Below are 17,688 nucleotides of genomic sequence, written 5' to 3' on the forward strand. Positions count from 1 at the left end.
ATTAGTACCATTAGGTTTTTCGGGTGATTCATCAACAAGGTTGGTGAGCTTTATTTAAACCGTAGAACCACATCAGGACTTTCTTTACCTAACTGAGATTCATCTAATAGTTGTTAACTAACTGGGCTGCTAGACTTCATTCATTCCGACACCGAGAACATGTTCAATCCAACTTTTAAATCAGTGTAATGTCAAAGAGAATGAGATTTACCGGGTCATGAACGTCACCAAGGCAATATTTAAGGTTATAGAACCTGCGATTTTCTCCTGTGGAGCTACTTCGAGAGGTTCTCAGCAACTTTACAAACATTATCCTTCAGAAGTCTGTGCATTCCATTCGTTTCATTTCCCTATGTAATAAGTACAATTTGTTTCAATAAATTCATTATTATATAAGAAATAGGTTCTTTATCACCAACTTTTGATGCCTAGTTAATTTTCCCCCACCCTGTACTTAGTTTTGACACCTGGTAATAATCATACCATGGCCCTTCTAATATTTCCTTGTGATGAACCATATACCTGGTTTCTCTTCCATAATCACCTAAAGGTTATAAATTGTGTCCCTTATGTTGTTCAGCTGGTCTATAAATATTAACCATAATCCAGATCTGCTTATCGAGTTGCTTTTAAAGGTTACAGCAGCTAACTGTATTAATCCAGACACCCAAAAGCTGATAAAAACCTCTTTAAAATGGCTGATATCAATTCCTTATTGTCGTTTAGATATCAGCATCTCCTTATGCGGCGTCTCTAATAACAGTAATGAAAAGATTAATATTTTTTAATGCAGCGTAACTCAATATTTAAGATTCTATTTAAAAGTTTATTGTCACATATACAGAAAATGTAAAATTCTTGCTCTGCTAATCTTCCAGTGGCCAGAAATATAATCAAAGTTTTATTTGTCACATACACATTCAATATTATAAAAAATAATTAAATGCTTTTAATGACTGTCCAATATGTAAATAAAAATATTAATAAAAAAATTAAGTATGAATGTTTGAAGTGTAAATAAAAGTATAACTATAAAGTATAAAATATAATTATAAAAACTATATACTATACTGTAAAATATTTATACAAAAAATAAGACAGAACGGCATGGGTCTGGATATGACAGAGATATTGACAGTAGTCCAAATTGAAAGTGTTGGAAATTATGTTATATAATTCTACAATTATAGTGAAAATGTAAAATAAATATAAAGCCTAAATAAATAAATTCAAAGTGCAATATATTAATATAATATAGTTAATATAAAGGGGGGGTGGTTGGTGTGCAAATCTTATTTTTCTATTTATTTTTATTTCAATATTGTTGTCCCTAAAAGCATCTTTCATCAAAAAAAATGTTCTAAACAATAAAACCCTTTTGTTTTACATCTCTGTTTAATGATAATAAGATGCACTTACACAGGTATAACCAGTAGAGGGCAGTAGTTCTTTAAAAAAAAAAAAAGTGCCGTAGACAAGTTTTTTTTTCTAGTTTTTCGTGTTATCAAAAATTCACAATGACACTTCTGTTTCCAAAAAAAGTAAAACTAAAAAAATGATTAATGTGAATTGACAGCCATATTTTATATAGTTATTGCTGAACCTGTTGTTCATAGGTTTACTTATGTTTTCCACATTTAAAACCCTTATTATAATCTTGCATAATAATTATCTTTCATAAATTTATTGATCTGTAAAATTAAATTAGTATATACTGTATAAAAAGGTCTTGCCCTATGAATAGGTTTTTTTGGTCGTTCCCTTTTTGCTTTAGTATTGACACTTTGTCTTTTGCATCCTTTTGAAACCTAAACTGACTAATGATGAAGCTAAATTTGCGCTCATATGCATGTTTTTATCTCTGTGAAGCTGCTTTGAGACAATGTCCACTGTCAAAAGTGCGATACAGATTAATTGAATTGGAATGAATTGAAACCATGTCATTAGAACGAGTGAATGAATATAATCCTGAGAATATCTTCCCACTCTCATGCGTTCACTCAGGTTTGTTGAGAGTGGTCTGGCTGGGCGTATCTTATCCCAGCGATCCCACATGTTTGTGATACCTTTTGTCTCTCCATTTTAGTTATGTTGCAATAGTTATTCTTCCAGGAGTCTCTGCTTGCATCCTGATGTACACACTGTATTTCTCTCTCTCTCTCTCTCTCTCTCTCTGTCGAGTTAAACATGCTCCTGACGTTCCAGTCACCAGCGTTCCTGTCCCTTTCTTCTCTTCAGATCTGCCTTATTCATGAGTTTCTAATTCAGAGCAAAAACCAAGGCCTAGGATCTCAATGTAAACACCAGCATCTAAGATCTCAGAGCAACCACCAGGGCCTAGGATCTCAGTGCAACCACCAGGGCCTAGGATCTCAGAGCAACCACCAGGGCCTAGGATCTCAGAGCAACCACCAGGGTCTAGGATCTCAGAGCAACCACCAGGGCCTAGGATCTCAGCGCAACCACCAGGGCCTAGGATCTCAGAGCAACCACCAGGGTCTAGGATCTCAGAGCAACCACCAGGGCCTAGGATCTCAGAGCAACCACCAGGGTCTAGGATCTCAGAGCAACCACCAGGGCCTAGGATCTCAGCGCAACCACCAGGGCCTAGGATCTCAGCGCAACCACCAGGGCCTAGGATCTCAGAGCAACCACCAGGGTCTAGGATCTCAGAGCAACCACCAGGGCCTAGGATCCTCCACCTACTGTACCGTCTCCATGCAACTGCCAGAACCCGACGTCTCTCCACTATTATTTCTCTTTAATCTATCAAATTTATATCTATTATATCATTTACATCAAATTATCCAGACAGCTATTACATTCTCTACATGTGTTCTGTCCCATATTTTGGTCCTTAATGGTTATTTTCTTCTCATTTGGTAATATCTGGGGGATTTTTACCTAAGAAAATACCAATTTTGCTTATCTTATGGGTTTTTTTTTTTTTTTTTTGACAATTTAAGTCTGGTTGTATGTAATAGGATAAAAAAAAAACTTTTAAATATAAACTTTTAAATATAGTATATAATTTATAACTATGTAAGAACAGTCTGTCAAAATTATTTATCAATTCCCAAAAAATAAGGCAAATGCAATTTTATTGACTTTAGTGTTTATTTCATATGGTTTTTTCCCATTTATGTTTGGATGCAATAAATGAGGTATGTAATAATAAAACCCTGTAAACTTGCAGATAAATCAGCAAAATGGCGAAGGCACTGGCTCATGATATTCTCGCGATATTTCAGAGTTCAAGTCGCGAGAGTTGCTGCTGCTCCGGCTGTAATACAAACCACTGTCTTCCTTCTGCACAAATGCACTACACAGGGTTTCAAGTGGGCGGCGTTTGCGCCCTAAGTAGTGCACTTTGATTATAATAGAGTGCTTTTTGGATTACAGCCACCGTGCGAGGACTTGCGCTTCAAACCGGAAAAAAGTCTGTTGTTTGATCCAAAGGTATATATTAGTTGCACTGATTTGGTTTGTCGTTTATATGATCATTAAATAAAAGTGAATTTGATTTCATATGCAACGCTTTTGTGCTTGTGCACGTCTCTGAAACTTTGTCCGTGATTTGTCCTGTTGTATTGTTAGATATTTTGGGCATGCATTATTACTGAGAGTATACATTTAATAAAAATAAAGTATCCTGTGCTGTGTTTAATAGTCTATATACCCTATACAGGGCATAGGAATCAGGAATGTATGCAAGAATTCGATCCGGAAAGAAAAAATATTATTTAAAAAAATGCGTGCATGAATTTAGAAATCACAAAAAGCAGCTAAGAATTAAGTTAAGGAATCAAGAATGCATTCAAGAATTTTGCCAGTAGTAATCAAAAGAATGCATGCAAGAATTCAGTGTAGAAATCAATCTAGAATTCATTAATGCATGCGAGACGATAGTCCGGAAATCATGCAAGAATTCAGTGTAGAAATCAAGAATGCATTCAAGAATTTAGACTATAGTAACCAAGAAGGCATGCAGGAGTTTACTCTAGAAATCAAGAGTGCATGCAAGAATTCAGTGTAGAAATCAATCTAGATATCATTAATGCATGCGAGAATTTAGTGTAGAAATCAAGAGTGCATTCAAGAATTAAGTGTAGAAATCAAGACAGCATGCAAGAATTCAGTGTATGAATAAAGAATGCATGCAAGAATACACTGTAAAAACCGAGATACATTCAAGAATTAAGACTATAGTAACCAAGGAGGAATGTGAAAATTTAGTGTAGAAACCAAGAGTGCATGCAAGAATTCATTGTATGAATGAAGAATGCATGCAAGAGTTCACTATATAAATCGAGACAGCATGCTATAATTCAGTCTGGAAAACAAAAAGCATGTAAGTATCCAGTGCAATGTTCAAAGTCCGTAGTGTGCGAATAGGTGACTCTTTATAAGAGCAGGAAGACTTGTTTATATATGATTTACAGAGCAGATCTCTGCAACCTTGTCATTACTGTTCTGCTGATATACCACATTACTCTTCCATTCAGACGGGCCTGAAGCTGGTGGTTCAGCAGATCCAATCATTAGAAGAATTCTGTCACTGAAACAGTCTGCTGTTTTTATATCTATCTCAAGTCATGTCTTCTTCGAGCGGGAAGGTTCAGACAGTCCTGGGCTTAATGAATCCAGACCAACTGGGTCGCACTATGACCCACGAGCACTTGACCATGAGCTTTGAGTGTTGCTTTGTACCCCCAACTTCGGGACACGAGGACAAATCCACCGCACCCATCCAGCTGCAAAACGTGCACTGGCTCCAGCAGAACCCATACAGCCACCGGGAGAACCTCCTGCTGTGCCAGGAGCTTGAGGCAGTCCGAGAAGAACTGTTAAGCTTCAAGAACGCTGGAGGAGGCACCATTGTGGAGAACACGACGACAGGTATAACTAGAAATCTGCCCGCTTTACGCCAGCTGGCCAAGGACACCGGGGTCAACATCGTGGCTGGAGCTGGCTACTATGTGGATGTCACTCATTCTGATGAGACCAGGAAGATGACAGTGGAGAAGGTGTGTGGTTGTGGTAGCTCTCATAATCTGGTCTGTTTTATTTAATCGTGTGTATATATATCGTAAATATCATTTACATTCCTGTAATTCAGATTAATGATTTTTACTCTACTTACTGTTGAGATTAATAAGATTCCTGCTTTTTTTGCTTTATCCCTCTGAAGCTGACTGATGTTATAATTAGCGAGGTGTCACATGGAGCTGATGGAACAGATATCCGGTGTGGCGTGATTGGAGAGATTGGCACCGGCTGGCCAATCACAGAGAGCGAAAAGAAAGTACTGCGTGCCACCGCACATGCTCAGAGACAGCTGGGATGTCCGGTTATCATCCATCCGGGCCGAAACAGCGCCGCCCCTGATGAGATCATACGAATCCTTCAGGAGGCTGGAGGAGACATCTCTAAAACTGTGATGTCTCATCTGGACAGGTGAGAAAACACTGTGTGGTTAAATGGAAAAAAACAGTCATGAATCTCATACAAACTGTACAAAATCCTCAATTTCTTTACGTGAAACAATCTGAAATATATCAAATATTTAATAGGCAACTTGTGCGACACTCTCACTCTACTATTTATTCATTTTAGACAATTTCCTCATGTCTGTCGGATTTTTTCTTCTGAATAAATTCAATTCCTGCAGAACTGCTGCGGTGTTGATTTACTAATGATTCCATGCTGAAGAACCAAAAGAAAAGATTCCTCATTAATAAATCCTAAACTAAAGTAGCATTAAACCAAACCCTTCACATCCATTTAATGCAAAACAGCGAAACATTTCTTGCAATTCCTGCAATTTTTCTCAAAATATTTTTTTTTCTCGTATTGGTACGAATTTATTCTCGTAATCTCAGATTGCTTTGAATTTTTTTAATGTGGCACCAAAATGCCTTCATACTTTTCCTACATAAATGTCTATTATTGGTATTTTATTTCTGTTGTATTAATTGCTGACTTGTATTTTTAACATCAGTTTACCTCATCTACATATTTTCTACACGACATTCTTTTTATCCAGGACCATATTTGACCACGGCGAGTTGCTGGAGTTTGCAAAATTAGGAAGCTACCTGGAGTACGATCTCTTCGGCACGGAAATGTTGGACTACCCTTTTAATATGGACATTGACATGCCGAGTGACAGCCAGAGGGTTGAAACGTAAGTAGCAAATAAGTAACACAAACTGTATATATATATACACAAATGTATTGGGTCACCTTCTATATGTGGTTCTTCTCCAAACTGTTACCACAAAGCAGGAGGCACGCATTTGTGCAGGACGTTTCTTGATGCGCTATAATAAAACCTTTTATTCACTTGAACTTGGAAACCCAAACCTGCTCCAGCATGGCGATGCCCCTGTGCATAAAGTGAGCTCCTTGAAGATCTGGTTTACATGCTTTGGAGAGGAAGCTCTTGAATGGCCTGCGATAGAGCTCTGATCTCATCCCTACTGAACACCTTTGGGATGAATCTGAATGCTGACTGCACCCCAGGTTTCCTCACCTACATCAGTACCTTCCTTTCGTAATACCCTTGTGTCTGCACAAATGTCTACAAGCACACTCAAACATCTAGTGGAACATCTTCTCAGAAGATTGGAGTGGATTAAAAGAGTAAATTGGGACTAAATGTGGAATGCAACACTTAAAAATCACATACTGTACTTATGACCAGGTGACCCAATACTTTTGGAAATATAGTGTATATACAGATGTTCCACTTGTTTTTTTTTTTTAAATCCTACCTTATTATGAAGAACAGACACTCTTGGTATCCGGACAGTTTGTTTCTCCAAACGTTCAGCTAAAATACTTTAACGTGCCTGCTATAAAACTTGCCAAAAATTTTCTTCACTAGTTGGAGATTTCTTTATGATCCAGTTCATCCCAGAGAAGTTCAATAGATTAAGATGCGGTGACTGGGCAGGTCATTCCATGATAGATATCACTCCAGACGATGTATTTGTCGCTTTGGCTCATCGTCTCGTTGTTTGCTAAAGTCAGTTCCAACGAGACGCAGTCCAGACGGAATTGCATTGTGTTGAAGTTTGGGATGGTTGCCATATTGGTTCCTTTCACTTTCTGGAATAAGTCTCCAACATTCCCTGCTCCAAAACAACCCCAAACCATTAGGCTTACACCTCCATGTTTGACTGTGGGGGTGATGCAGTCTGCTAACATCTTCTCTCCTGTTTTCCGTCTTACACAAGTTCATTTTTAGAGGCATACCCTCAAATTTTGTCCACAGAACTTTCTTCCATACACGTTTTACCTTCCATTTATTCGCAGTTTACCGAGTTTGTTGCATAGAAACAGAGTTTTCTGTGGTACATTTACTGTTTAGTTTCCCTCTTAAATTAAGCATGGTCATGTTTAATATATTCTTTTTTCCATTAATGTCCATTATTTTCTTACCAGCCTGGCGTTTCTAATTAAAAACGGCTATGAGGACAGGATCGTCATCTCCCATGACATTCACACCAAGAACCGACTGACCAAATACGGAGGCCACGGTTACTCCCACATCCTGAACAACATTGTTCCCAAAATGCTTTCCAGAGGCATCAGCCAGAAGCAGGTGGACAAGATACTGATAGACAACCCCAAGCAGTGGCTAACCTTTAAATAGATCTGATATTTCAGTCTGATGATGGGATTATACTCAACCAAAGAGTCATGTGATCATGGTCATGTTGAGCTGTGTGACTAGAAATAACTGCTTGGAATGTTTGCAATAATATATATTTTTTGCAATGAATCTCAGAATTAATGTGTGTGTGTGTGTGTGTGTGTGTGTGTGTGTGTGTGTGTGTGTGTGTGTGTGTGTGTGTGTGTAATTTGCCGTTACCTTGGCTATTCAGTCATTACCCAATTAAGGTAAATCAAAATAGATTTCAAGGCTGTTGTTTTTGTGGAACTCATCAGGGAGTCAGAAACGTCTGCATTCGATTAATTAGGAAACAATTATACAATTAAAGGAGGTTTTCGGGACATCGTTCAATTCCCCAGATGCGAAAAAAGAATAGGAAACCTTTTGATTTCAGACAAATACCTTCAGCTAATCATTCTGCCTCAATGAGACATCACGTCAGCGCAACGTCTGGACCGCGATTGTTGTTTTTTTTGGTTTGTTTGTTTGATTTCGTCTTGTTTGGGTTTTTTTTCAATCCGGTACTAATTAAAAACACAATCCAACAATGGCTCGTTTAATCGCAATAACAACATACGAACTGCACGTTGGGGAACAAAAGACTTATTTTGCAAGTTTGATCTTAATAAATTTGCTGTATATGTATTTCTATCTGCACTGATAGATTTTATTGTTTAATATTTACAATGAATAATCAGTAGTCAAAATTAGTTGGTATGTAAATGAGGCATAGTTAAAATATTTTTTAGAAGTTAGTTCATAAATTGTTTTACAAATCAAAAATGAATGCAATGTACACGGACATATACTATATGGACGAAGGTATGGGGACACCTGATTTCCAGCTATATGTCCCATGGATTGGAAGTGTGTGGAAGATCTTGAGTGTCCTGCTATACAGCTCAAACTCTATTCAACAGCATGAATGTGAACGCTGACTGCAGCCTAGGCCTCCTCACCCCAGGCCTCCTCGCCTCACCTACATCACTCACAACTAACTCCCTTGTGGCTGAAATCTCACAAATCTAGTGGAACATCTTTCCAGAAGACTGGCGGTTATTATAACAGCAAACAGGGACTAAATGTGGAATTTGATGTACATATGACTCCATATGTCTTATGGTCAGGTGTCCACAAACGTTTGTCCATAAAGTGTACGGGAGGTGCAGTTTTGTATTTTAGATTTTAAAACTCGTCATCTCAGCGCTTTCACTATATAATTTGCGATTAATCTTGTTTAGTTTTTTGTTTCTTTCTTTTGGCAAATGTATATCACATTTAAAATAAAAAGCAAGAAATCAAATGATCCAATCTGTAGTATTTTGTAGTTTGTAAATGAAAAACATTCTTATTTTCTGGTGCTTCTATTTTCTTGTACATGTATGTAAATGTGTAATTTTGTGAGCAAATACACCTTTTTTTTTTGCTTTAGAAAATTTCGAAAGAATTACCAGAAATACAGGAATTCTTTAGAGTTTGGAAATGGTGGAGCCTTAATTAAAGGATGTATTAGCAACCAACTGGGGAGTGTGAAGATCGACATATGCATCCTTTAAAACAGTGGTCCTCAACCCCCTGGTCCGCGGATTGGTACCAGTCCGTGGGCCAATTGGTACCGGACCGCACAGAATGAATACATAACTTACATTATTTCCGTTTAATTATTATCTGATTCTGAACGTGTTTTATTTTGGAAAATTACCGAATTCTTTCCTCCACATCTGTCTATGACTCACTCATGATGCATGTAAAGATGCCTCGGTCACATGTCTTACCAAAATCTGCTACCTTCTTAAAGGGGCTCCGGCCACTAACATATAAAACATTACAGCCAAATTGAAACCCCAAAGCGAGCAAAATGAACAAAAAAAACACAGTGGATTTATGTTATTATTAAATTTAGAAAATACAAGTTTTTATGCCGGTCGTATCTTTTTATTTTGTTATATTTATCCACCACATGTTAAAGGCCGGTCCGTAAAAATATTATCTGACATTAATCCGATCCGTGGCGCAAAAAAGGTTGTGGACCACTGATCTACAACACGAAAGCCTGGCCAGTTGTTGTTGTTTTTTTTAACTGCTGCTCCTGCTGCATCACAGGGCAATGCAACGTTTCCCAAGGAAAAAGCTATCTGCCTTCTTCTGCATACCTGACCTGACAGATGCCCCTGATTTCTCGTGTTACAATGATTGACATCGAAAGAGTTTATGCTCCTTCAATGTAAATAGCAGGGTCAGTTCAACCCCTTTGGTTCTCTGCCAAGGGTGGCTGTGGCGTCACTGAGATTCGAGAATCATAATGGAAATGCTTGAAAATTATTCAGTGAAGAAGTATTAGGATTAACAACAGCGATCCTCCACTGATTAATGCTCAAGCTGGTCCTAGTCTTGTGCCACACATAGACACAGAAATCCTGCTGACCCATAATAACGCTTTGAAAAACCAGCCGTGGAGATGCATTTGTAATTTTATTGTATATTACACAATGTTATGTAATCCAATAACAAAGCAATACAAAGATCAGATGAGGTACAGCGTTTCAGTGCTGGCGTGACTCGTCGCAGGTTGTCGTGATAAAATTTGAAATGAAGCTCAGCAGAAATGTGACACTGTCACCAACAACATGCGATTAAACGCATGTTGAGGCTCGAAAACTGACCCACAAACAAACACAACATTGTTACTTAACCCCATTTTCTTCCCTGTAACTCACAGTGATTCGTCTACAATCTAACCGGTGGATGAAGTCGTCACATGCTTAAGGTCACTAAGTCCTTTTTTTTCCCCCAACCTCACAAAACGATCCTTTTTAAAGGATTTTACACGACATGTTATGCTAACCATGATTTAAACCGCCATGTCCAGTTTTAGGGATGCTAACCTTTAATCACAAGTGAACACTGTAATTGCACGATGTAACTGCATTTATCTGCAGCGTTTCCTTTCATTCTAATGTCTCCTCATTGGAAAAAAATAACAAAACAGCTTTCATGTTAGCAGCAAGTTCCTGTCACTTGTTAATCTGCGTAAATCATGAACCCAGAGAAGGTGCTGTATTTGTTGTTGTTCCCGCCGTGAGCTTTTCCGCCGTCCAGCTTAATGTAGATTTCGTCTCCACTCTCCAAGTGTAGCACCACGCTGTTGCTGGCATAGTCATAGTTCTGATCTGCATCCTGAGCAATGGCACTCGCCCTGACCTAAAGAAAAACATCACGCAGTAATACACAGATGCATCAAGAACTCTTCTATGATTTTTTTTTTTTTTGCATAATTTCACAGCATTGGCCTTTTATTACAATACATTACATTGCAGTAACATTGCAGTAACATTGCAGTAAAATTGCAGTGAATTCAGAGATTTTTGTAAACCTGCAATAATTTACTGTATATTGCAGACTGATTTTTGTCTGGATGACGAGCTGGAAAGGTTGCAATATTTTATTTGTTACATTATTTATATGATACTGAAGGCAAATGTTTTACTGGAAATGTACCTACAGTATTTATTTATTTATTTTATAAAATAAAAAACAATATAAAGTTTACGAAACTTTGACACCAATTAAAAAAAGAGTGATATTTAGATTCTAATTAAAGTATATATATATATATATATATATATATATATATATATATATATATATGATGCATGAGTACATCTTTTCAACTGATCTTTCAGCTGGAAACATGGATATAATGTACCTTTCAAATAAATCATATGTTGTGGTATTTATTTATTTGTTTGTTTGTTTGTTTTATTAATAATGTTTGGGAGATTTAGAGCAAGGAAGTTTTTATTATTAGCAGTAATGTTGTTACAGATGATATTTGCTAAGGTGCAAGAAGAAGAAGATAATGATGATGATGATGATGATGATTATTATTATTATTATTATTATTATCATTATTATTATTATTACCTGGTTATTTTTGCACAGATCAGCCCACATGCTCGTGCCGTCGCCTCCCCGCATGAGCACGTGGTACACGAAGAAATAGATACCCGGGATGGAGCAGGTGAACTTGCCGGTGGTCGGGTCGTAGTGGTTACCCAGATTAGTGACTACATCATCGAACTTGAGGACCTCATAGCCTTCGTGCTGCTTCTTGAGCCCCGCGTAAAAAGCCACTTTGGGTACCGTGGTGTACGTGGCCGCGTTTACGACGCCGCCGCTCACCCCGAGCACCCCCGGGGGTCCGGGTAACCCGGGCGGTCCTGGATTGCCAACTTTACCCGGCGGCCCTGGTGGTCCAGGTGGACCTGGTTCACCTCTCGGTCCAATGCGGCCGGTGCGTCCTGGGTCCCCTTTCGGACCGCGCAGGAAAGTGGTCGGGGGCTGGACGGAGCGCGGGTCGTTACCGGTGGCACGCGCCGGCGGCTTAATGGTGCCGTAGGGATCGCAGACCATCCTGCAGGCGTTTAGCGTCTCGTAGCGCGCGTCCGTCCCGGCCGCGTTCACCAGCACCGGAATGAGGATGACCAGCACCAGCACCATGACCACGCCGAGGATGCCGGCCGCCACCGCGCGCGTCCTCGCGCCCAGGCCGGACAGCGCCCGGCGCTCGTCGCGCTGCGTCTTGCGCGCTATCTTGCTCCTGCACGCGGAGCCGGTCCAAATCAGGGGTCAGGAGGAACCACTCTTTTAGTGATGCGCTCTCAGGATTTCGTGAAGGAAAACGTGAAGCGAGGAAAAGCCCATGACATCTCTTTTTAGTTGGAGAGCTTGAGGAAACGTGCGAGATAATGAAAAGGAGAGGAAGGAAAGCGAAGGTGATGTGAGAAGAGAGAGGGAGGGGGAGAACATGTTTTGCCAACAGCTTGATTGTGAAGGTTTAAATAACCAGCGATTCCTTGGAAATGGCCCAACTGAATTCATTCCCATAAGTAAAAAGTAGGTATGGAGCTCACTCCATGACTATTAACTTCCTTCTGCTGTTCTTCATGCTTACAAATGACTCTTTCTAAGTATTTACAAATACATGCTTTGAATGACACGATGTTTATACCTTCTCCAAGATCTGAAAAAAAAAGATGTAACAAAAAAATATTTCATTTGCAATATGCAATGGATCGGGCCACATGCTTTCTTTCTTCTGTTGACATTTTTCTAGGTCAGAAATCGCCTCCACCACCAGCCAAGCAAAGCTGCTCAGCTCCACCTCCTTTCCTCCTTTCCTCCTTTCCCAAAAATCCAATCCGGGAAGCAAGCATAGATTGTGAAGCATACACATTTGACAACATTTAACTGTAAACTAATTAAAAGTAGGATGATCAACACCTGTGAAAAGTATTGATACACCTATTATTTTGTGTTTTTTTGGACACAAACATGTTCCTGTTGTTTCTATATGACAAACTAGGTCAAAGACAAAAACACACAAGAATTGGACAATGAATAACTGGAAGATGGGTTTGTGGACAGATGAGTCAAATTTGGACATTTTTTTGTTTCTAACTTAAGAACTTATGTAAAACTGAAAACAGGAGAGAAGATGTTAGCAGAGTCCCTCACCGAAGCATAAGCTCTGTAAGCATTATTTAGAAAGCAAACAGATGTCTGGTGTGATATCTATCATGGAATGACCTGCCCAGTTAACTCAAATAAATGTATTTAACTGCTCAGGGATGGATGACTGGATGACAAGGTCAAAAATAAATCTCCAATTAATAAAGAACGTCTTTGGTGAGTTTCACAAGAGGCTGATTGTGTAAAAAAAGGGAGGATTTTTCAATGAAAATAAAGTCTAGACATTTGTATATTTGTTTGGTCAAAGTAAATCTTCATAGCATTAAGTGACCTAGTTTGCTGCATACAAGCAAAAGGAACCTGTATGTGTTTTTCAAAAACCACAAAGGACTAGGTGTTTCCAAACGTTTGACAGACACTGTGCATTTCTTTATTAAATAAAAAAATGTTCGCATTAGTAAATAAATGTAAGGAATAAAACACATTATAAACACTTGAAGGACAGTATGCATACGCAGGTTTCTGCACCACATGATGTGTCGTCAATATAATTGAGATTGTATCTCACTTGGGAGGAAAGTAGTGGCGATGCAAAAAAAACAAAAAAAAGTGTATACAAGGAGCAGGAATGCTCACACTTTTGAACACACACCCACGACCACTCACAAACACACCCTCTGAGTCAATGATTGCTTGTGGCCTGTCTTGTCCTCTCCAGCTGGCATGTGCAGCCGCTTACTCAGTGCATTTGGACGTTTGGTGCGGATCATGAGTCACATGGTATGTTCAGATGAACAGCCGTGCACCAGAATGGCCTCTAAAAACAAGCTGCAACTTTTTCACTCAGCAGGCTTTTATTATATTTAAGTTATAATATGTGTCTCTTTTAGTAAAAAACTGCAGAAAATGCATTAAAATTTAATTCATTATATGTAACGTACACTAATTCAAAGCAGAAAAATCGAACTTTCTGAAGATTGACAGATATAAAGTCCACGTCTCCTGGCAGACATAAAAGTCTTCACTGTAACACAATAAGGCCACGCCCTCTTTGACTAGGACTGACATGCACTATGCGCAAGCCTCCTAAACTTTGACTGACGCTTACAAATGCTACACAGGGACACTTTAACTGGGATGACAATCACAAGGACATCTCACATCTGAAACCCTCAGATGCCAAAGCCGAACATCTTTCACTGAACCTGACAGGCACTAAGACCCTCCTTTGCTGGGACTGACATAGAATAGAATAGCCTTTATTTGTCACATATACATTACAGCACAGTGAAATTTGTTCTTCGCATATCCCAGCTTGCTTAGAAGCTGGGGTCAGAGCGCAGGGTCGGCCATGATACGGCGCCCCTGAAGCATAGAGGGTTAAGGGCCTTGCTCAAGGGCCCAAGAGTGGAAGCTTGGCGATACCGGGGCTTGAACCCCCGACCTTCCGATCGGTAACCCAGCACCATAACTGCTGGAGCTACCACTCCCCCCAAACAGGTAGTTAGGTCATGTCTCCTTGTAGGTACTAGTAGGTAGAGGTGAGGGCTTAGTGGTTAAGGCATTGGCCTTTGAATCCAAATGATGTGATTTCATATCCCAGGCACACAAATCTGCCGCTGCTGGGCCCCTGAGCAAGGCCCTTAACCCCATAGCTGATTGCATGAATGAAATAAATGTAAGTCGCTCTGGATAAGGGTGTCTACCAAATAACGTTAATGTACTAAGACCACTTTCCTTCAGTGTAAGTGACAGGGAGTAAGACCATACCTCCTTCGCAGGAAATTAAAGGTGAGGCCACGCCTCCTTCACTGGGACTGACATTGAAATAGAGTTCATATAGTTCAGTATTTTCTGTAGTATAAGCCATTAAAAAAACCTTTTTGTTTTGTCATTTAGTTTACATCTGAGCAGAATGTTGGCAATCTTGTCCTCTTTCCTCTGTCATACTGCCTTTTCCCTTGTTCGCTCAAAAGATTTAACGGCTAGTTCATTAAATTATTAGCGTCTTTCATAAGTACTTTTGTTCATGGTCCTCACAACGTCAGCTACGAGAATGGTGAATTGATCTCATGTTCACGCTCTCCTCGCCAAACATACATGGGATAAGTTTCCATATGTCATTCGAACACATCACGAGGCACAAGGCAACAAACCAGAGCAGGCTTTGTTGTTTTTGATTTGGAAACAATTTGTCTTTTGAGGTTTTGAATAAAACATGCTGAGCCATAAACCCTCTCAGAAATGACTTGTCGGAAATGTTTCCGTTATGCTAATATGCTCAGACACTGTCAATCTGAAGTCGATCTGCTGTCAGGTACTAAGGGCCCTTGCATGAAATATGCATGATGTCCATGCAGTTTGTGAAACGAAATGCAGACTTTGAAACGAGCTGACAAACAGATCCAGAGAAGCGTCAGATCGGTTTTCAATCTGATCGGTCAAACCTCTTTGGCGACATGAATCAAACCGAAATATCATTTATTAATATTTATCATTTAAGATGCTCCAAATGCTACCAGTGTGTTACTAGATTGAGCTGGATCAGGTTCACGGTTCTTACTTTTTCAATGGTGTGTGGCTCATCACCTCCTGGTAACCTGCTGTTCCCTGATGACTGTGTTTCTATTGAAGTCGATGTGAAGTTTCTCGCCCCGGTGCATGTGCAGGCGCCAAAACGCAGCGCTCAAGCACAGATGAGACTGGAGGAAGAGTAGGTGTGAGTACACCATCACCCCCTCAAAGCATGTCCTCCTACTGGGCCGACACTCTCTCCTGCCGAGGGATGACTTACTACTCTTATATAACCCTCCTGAAACAAACTTGTGTGTGTGTCTGGTGAAATATAATCTAAAAAAAACAAAATAAAATCGCTCATCTTACCTGCCTGTCATTCAATCAGCTGCTATTAGCGATGGCAAGACTTAGCGTTTCGCATCGGTGCACTGGCGTAAATGTTAGCTGCGTTATACTTTTATTATCTAGAAAGTGACCAATAATTTGTGACCGATATTTTTTATGTAGATGGATTTCTTGTTGCTTAATTGTTTCTCGAGAACGTTCTCTCAGCACCACTACTGCTACGTGAATTTGACGTATCATAACACTACGGAGAACGAGGCGTGTCCTGAGTCACATAGAATACAGATTAACATGGCAGAGGTAGAGCTGTAACTTCTCTGTAACTTTTTTGCACACCAAGGGCCTGTTTGTAAAAGGGTCATGCATTAAAAGACACTACCGTAAAATTGATTATTTGCTGTCTGTCTGAACCCAAGAAATAAAAAATGAACTATCTGCATCGTATTGCATTGATTCGCATTGGGTTGAATCAAATCAAATTCGTATCGCACTGCATCGTAATGTGGTGAATCGTATCGCATCGGTAGCTGCTTCATTTGTATCTTTAATGTATATTGTTGGCTATGCATCGAGATGTAAATCTCATCAACCTCGGTTATGGAGCTGCACCTCCCTAGCTTCTATAGAATTTCATGAGAGAATGAATTCAAGTGTTATTTATTTAATTATTTAAATGAGTCCCTATAGCACCTATAGATCAAACTCCTTTCTTCTGAGCATTCTGTCACAGCTTTATGTTAATAAGCATTAGTGTCACCAGTTGACACTTCATACTCAATAAAGACGTAGCAAAAACCAGAATTATAATAACCGGAAATATCGCATTTACATATCAATTCAGACTGTTTGCTATGACACATGCAGGATTCCTCCTAAAGCTCTTGGTGGAGAAGAGAGGTGTTGAAGAGCCTGATGGCTTTAGAGATCCTGTGTGGGGATGGGAGAAATGTGCAGGAGGTCCTGCTATATATTGTATATACTGTACATATTGTGTAGAATGTGTATATATGGCATGACATAATGATTCAGCAAATTGGAAATTGTAGTCTGTGAATAATTTTGTCAAATAGCAGAAAGCAGTGATGATTTATTATTTAAGCAAAATTAACCAAATTCTTGCTAAATAATTCACAAATGAAACACAAATGTTCTTGATAATATTTCAGGTAAACTTGTAGGTGTGACTATTTATGAGAATAATACATTAAATATGTATATTATTAACATCAAAATGTAATGATTGTTCAAAATGTCACAAACAATTACCTCAGCAAAGAAACATCACTTCTTTCTGTCCCACACCAACGTAGCTCCATTTTGTCCAGAGTACATCATATACATTTTGCATTCATGTAATTTCATGTCTAACAATTAAAAAACATTTTCCACTAGTCATGCATTGTAGCTTATGGAAATTTACCATTACATGTTCAACAGGACGTTGCGTTATCTACATTTCCTGAAGATTATATGTTATATATATTATATTCAATCATTAAAACATTGCATTTAATAAAATCTTTAACAGTCACTATGGGTCTTTACTGGTTATTTGTTGTCTTTTATTGGCTCCATATTATATCTGATACCATTAGATCACCTAGGGCAACTTGTAGATCGCATGTTGGTATCTACCGGACATGAATCGGAACCATTACGACACCATTATGCAT

At 39.0% G+C, this 17,688-nt stretch overlaps 2 protein-coding genes across 2 annotated transcripts; one reads left to right on the forward strand and one right to left on the reverse strand.

The window, feature by feature from the left end:
• Positions 1 to 3,370: 3,370 nt before the first annotated feature.
• pter (phosphotriesterase related) lies at positions 3,371 to 7,789 on the forward strand. Its single transcript, XM_046875823.1, has 5 exons — positions 3,371 to 3,459; positions 4,506 to 5,027; positions 5,192 to 5,457; positions 6,047 to 6,187; positions 7,450 to 7,789. Exons 2-5 carry the CDS (start codon positions 4,596 to 4,598, stop codon positions 7,658 to 7,660), a joined length of 1,050 nt encoding a protein of 349 aa, XP_046731779.1. The 5' UTR covers positions 3,371 to 3,459; positions 4,506 to 4,595; the 3' UTR covers positions 7,661 to 7,789.
• A 2,175-nt stretch (positions 7,790 to 9,964) lies between these two features.
• c1ql3b (complement component 1, q subcomponent-like 3b) lies at positions 9,965 to 12,307 on the reverse strand. Its single transcript, XM_046876004.1, has 2 exons — positions 11,606 to 12,307; positions 9,965 to 10,882 (listed from the first exon to the last, which is right to left on the reverse strand). Exons 1-2 carry the CDS (start codon positions 12,179 to 12,181, stop codon positions 10,703 to 10,705), a joined length of 756 nt encoding a protein of 251 aa, XP_046731960.1. The 5' UTR covers positions 12,182 to 12,307; the 3' UTR covers positions 9,965 to 10,702.
• Between the last annotated feature and the right edge of the window lie 5,381 nt (positions 12,308 to 17,688).

This window comes from Silurus meridionalis, chromosome 20, assembly GCF_014805685.1.
Source record: "Silurus meridionalis isolate SWU-2019-XX chromosome 20, ASM1480568v1, whole genome shotgun sequence".
NCBI classification, from domain to species: Eukaryota; Metazoa; Chordata; class Actinopteri; order Siluriformes; family Siluridae; genus Silurus; species Silurus meridionalis.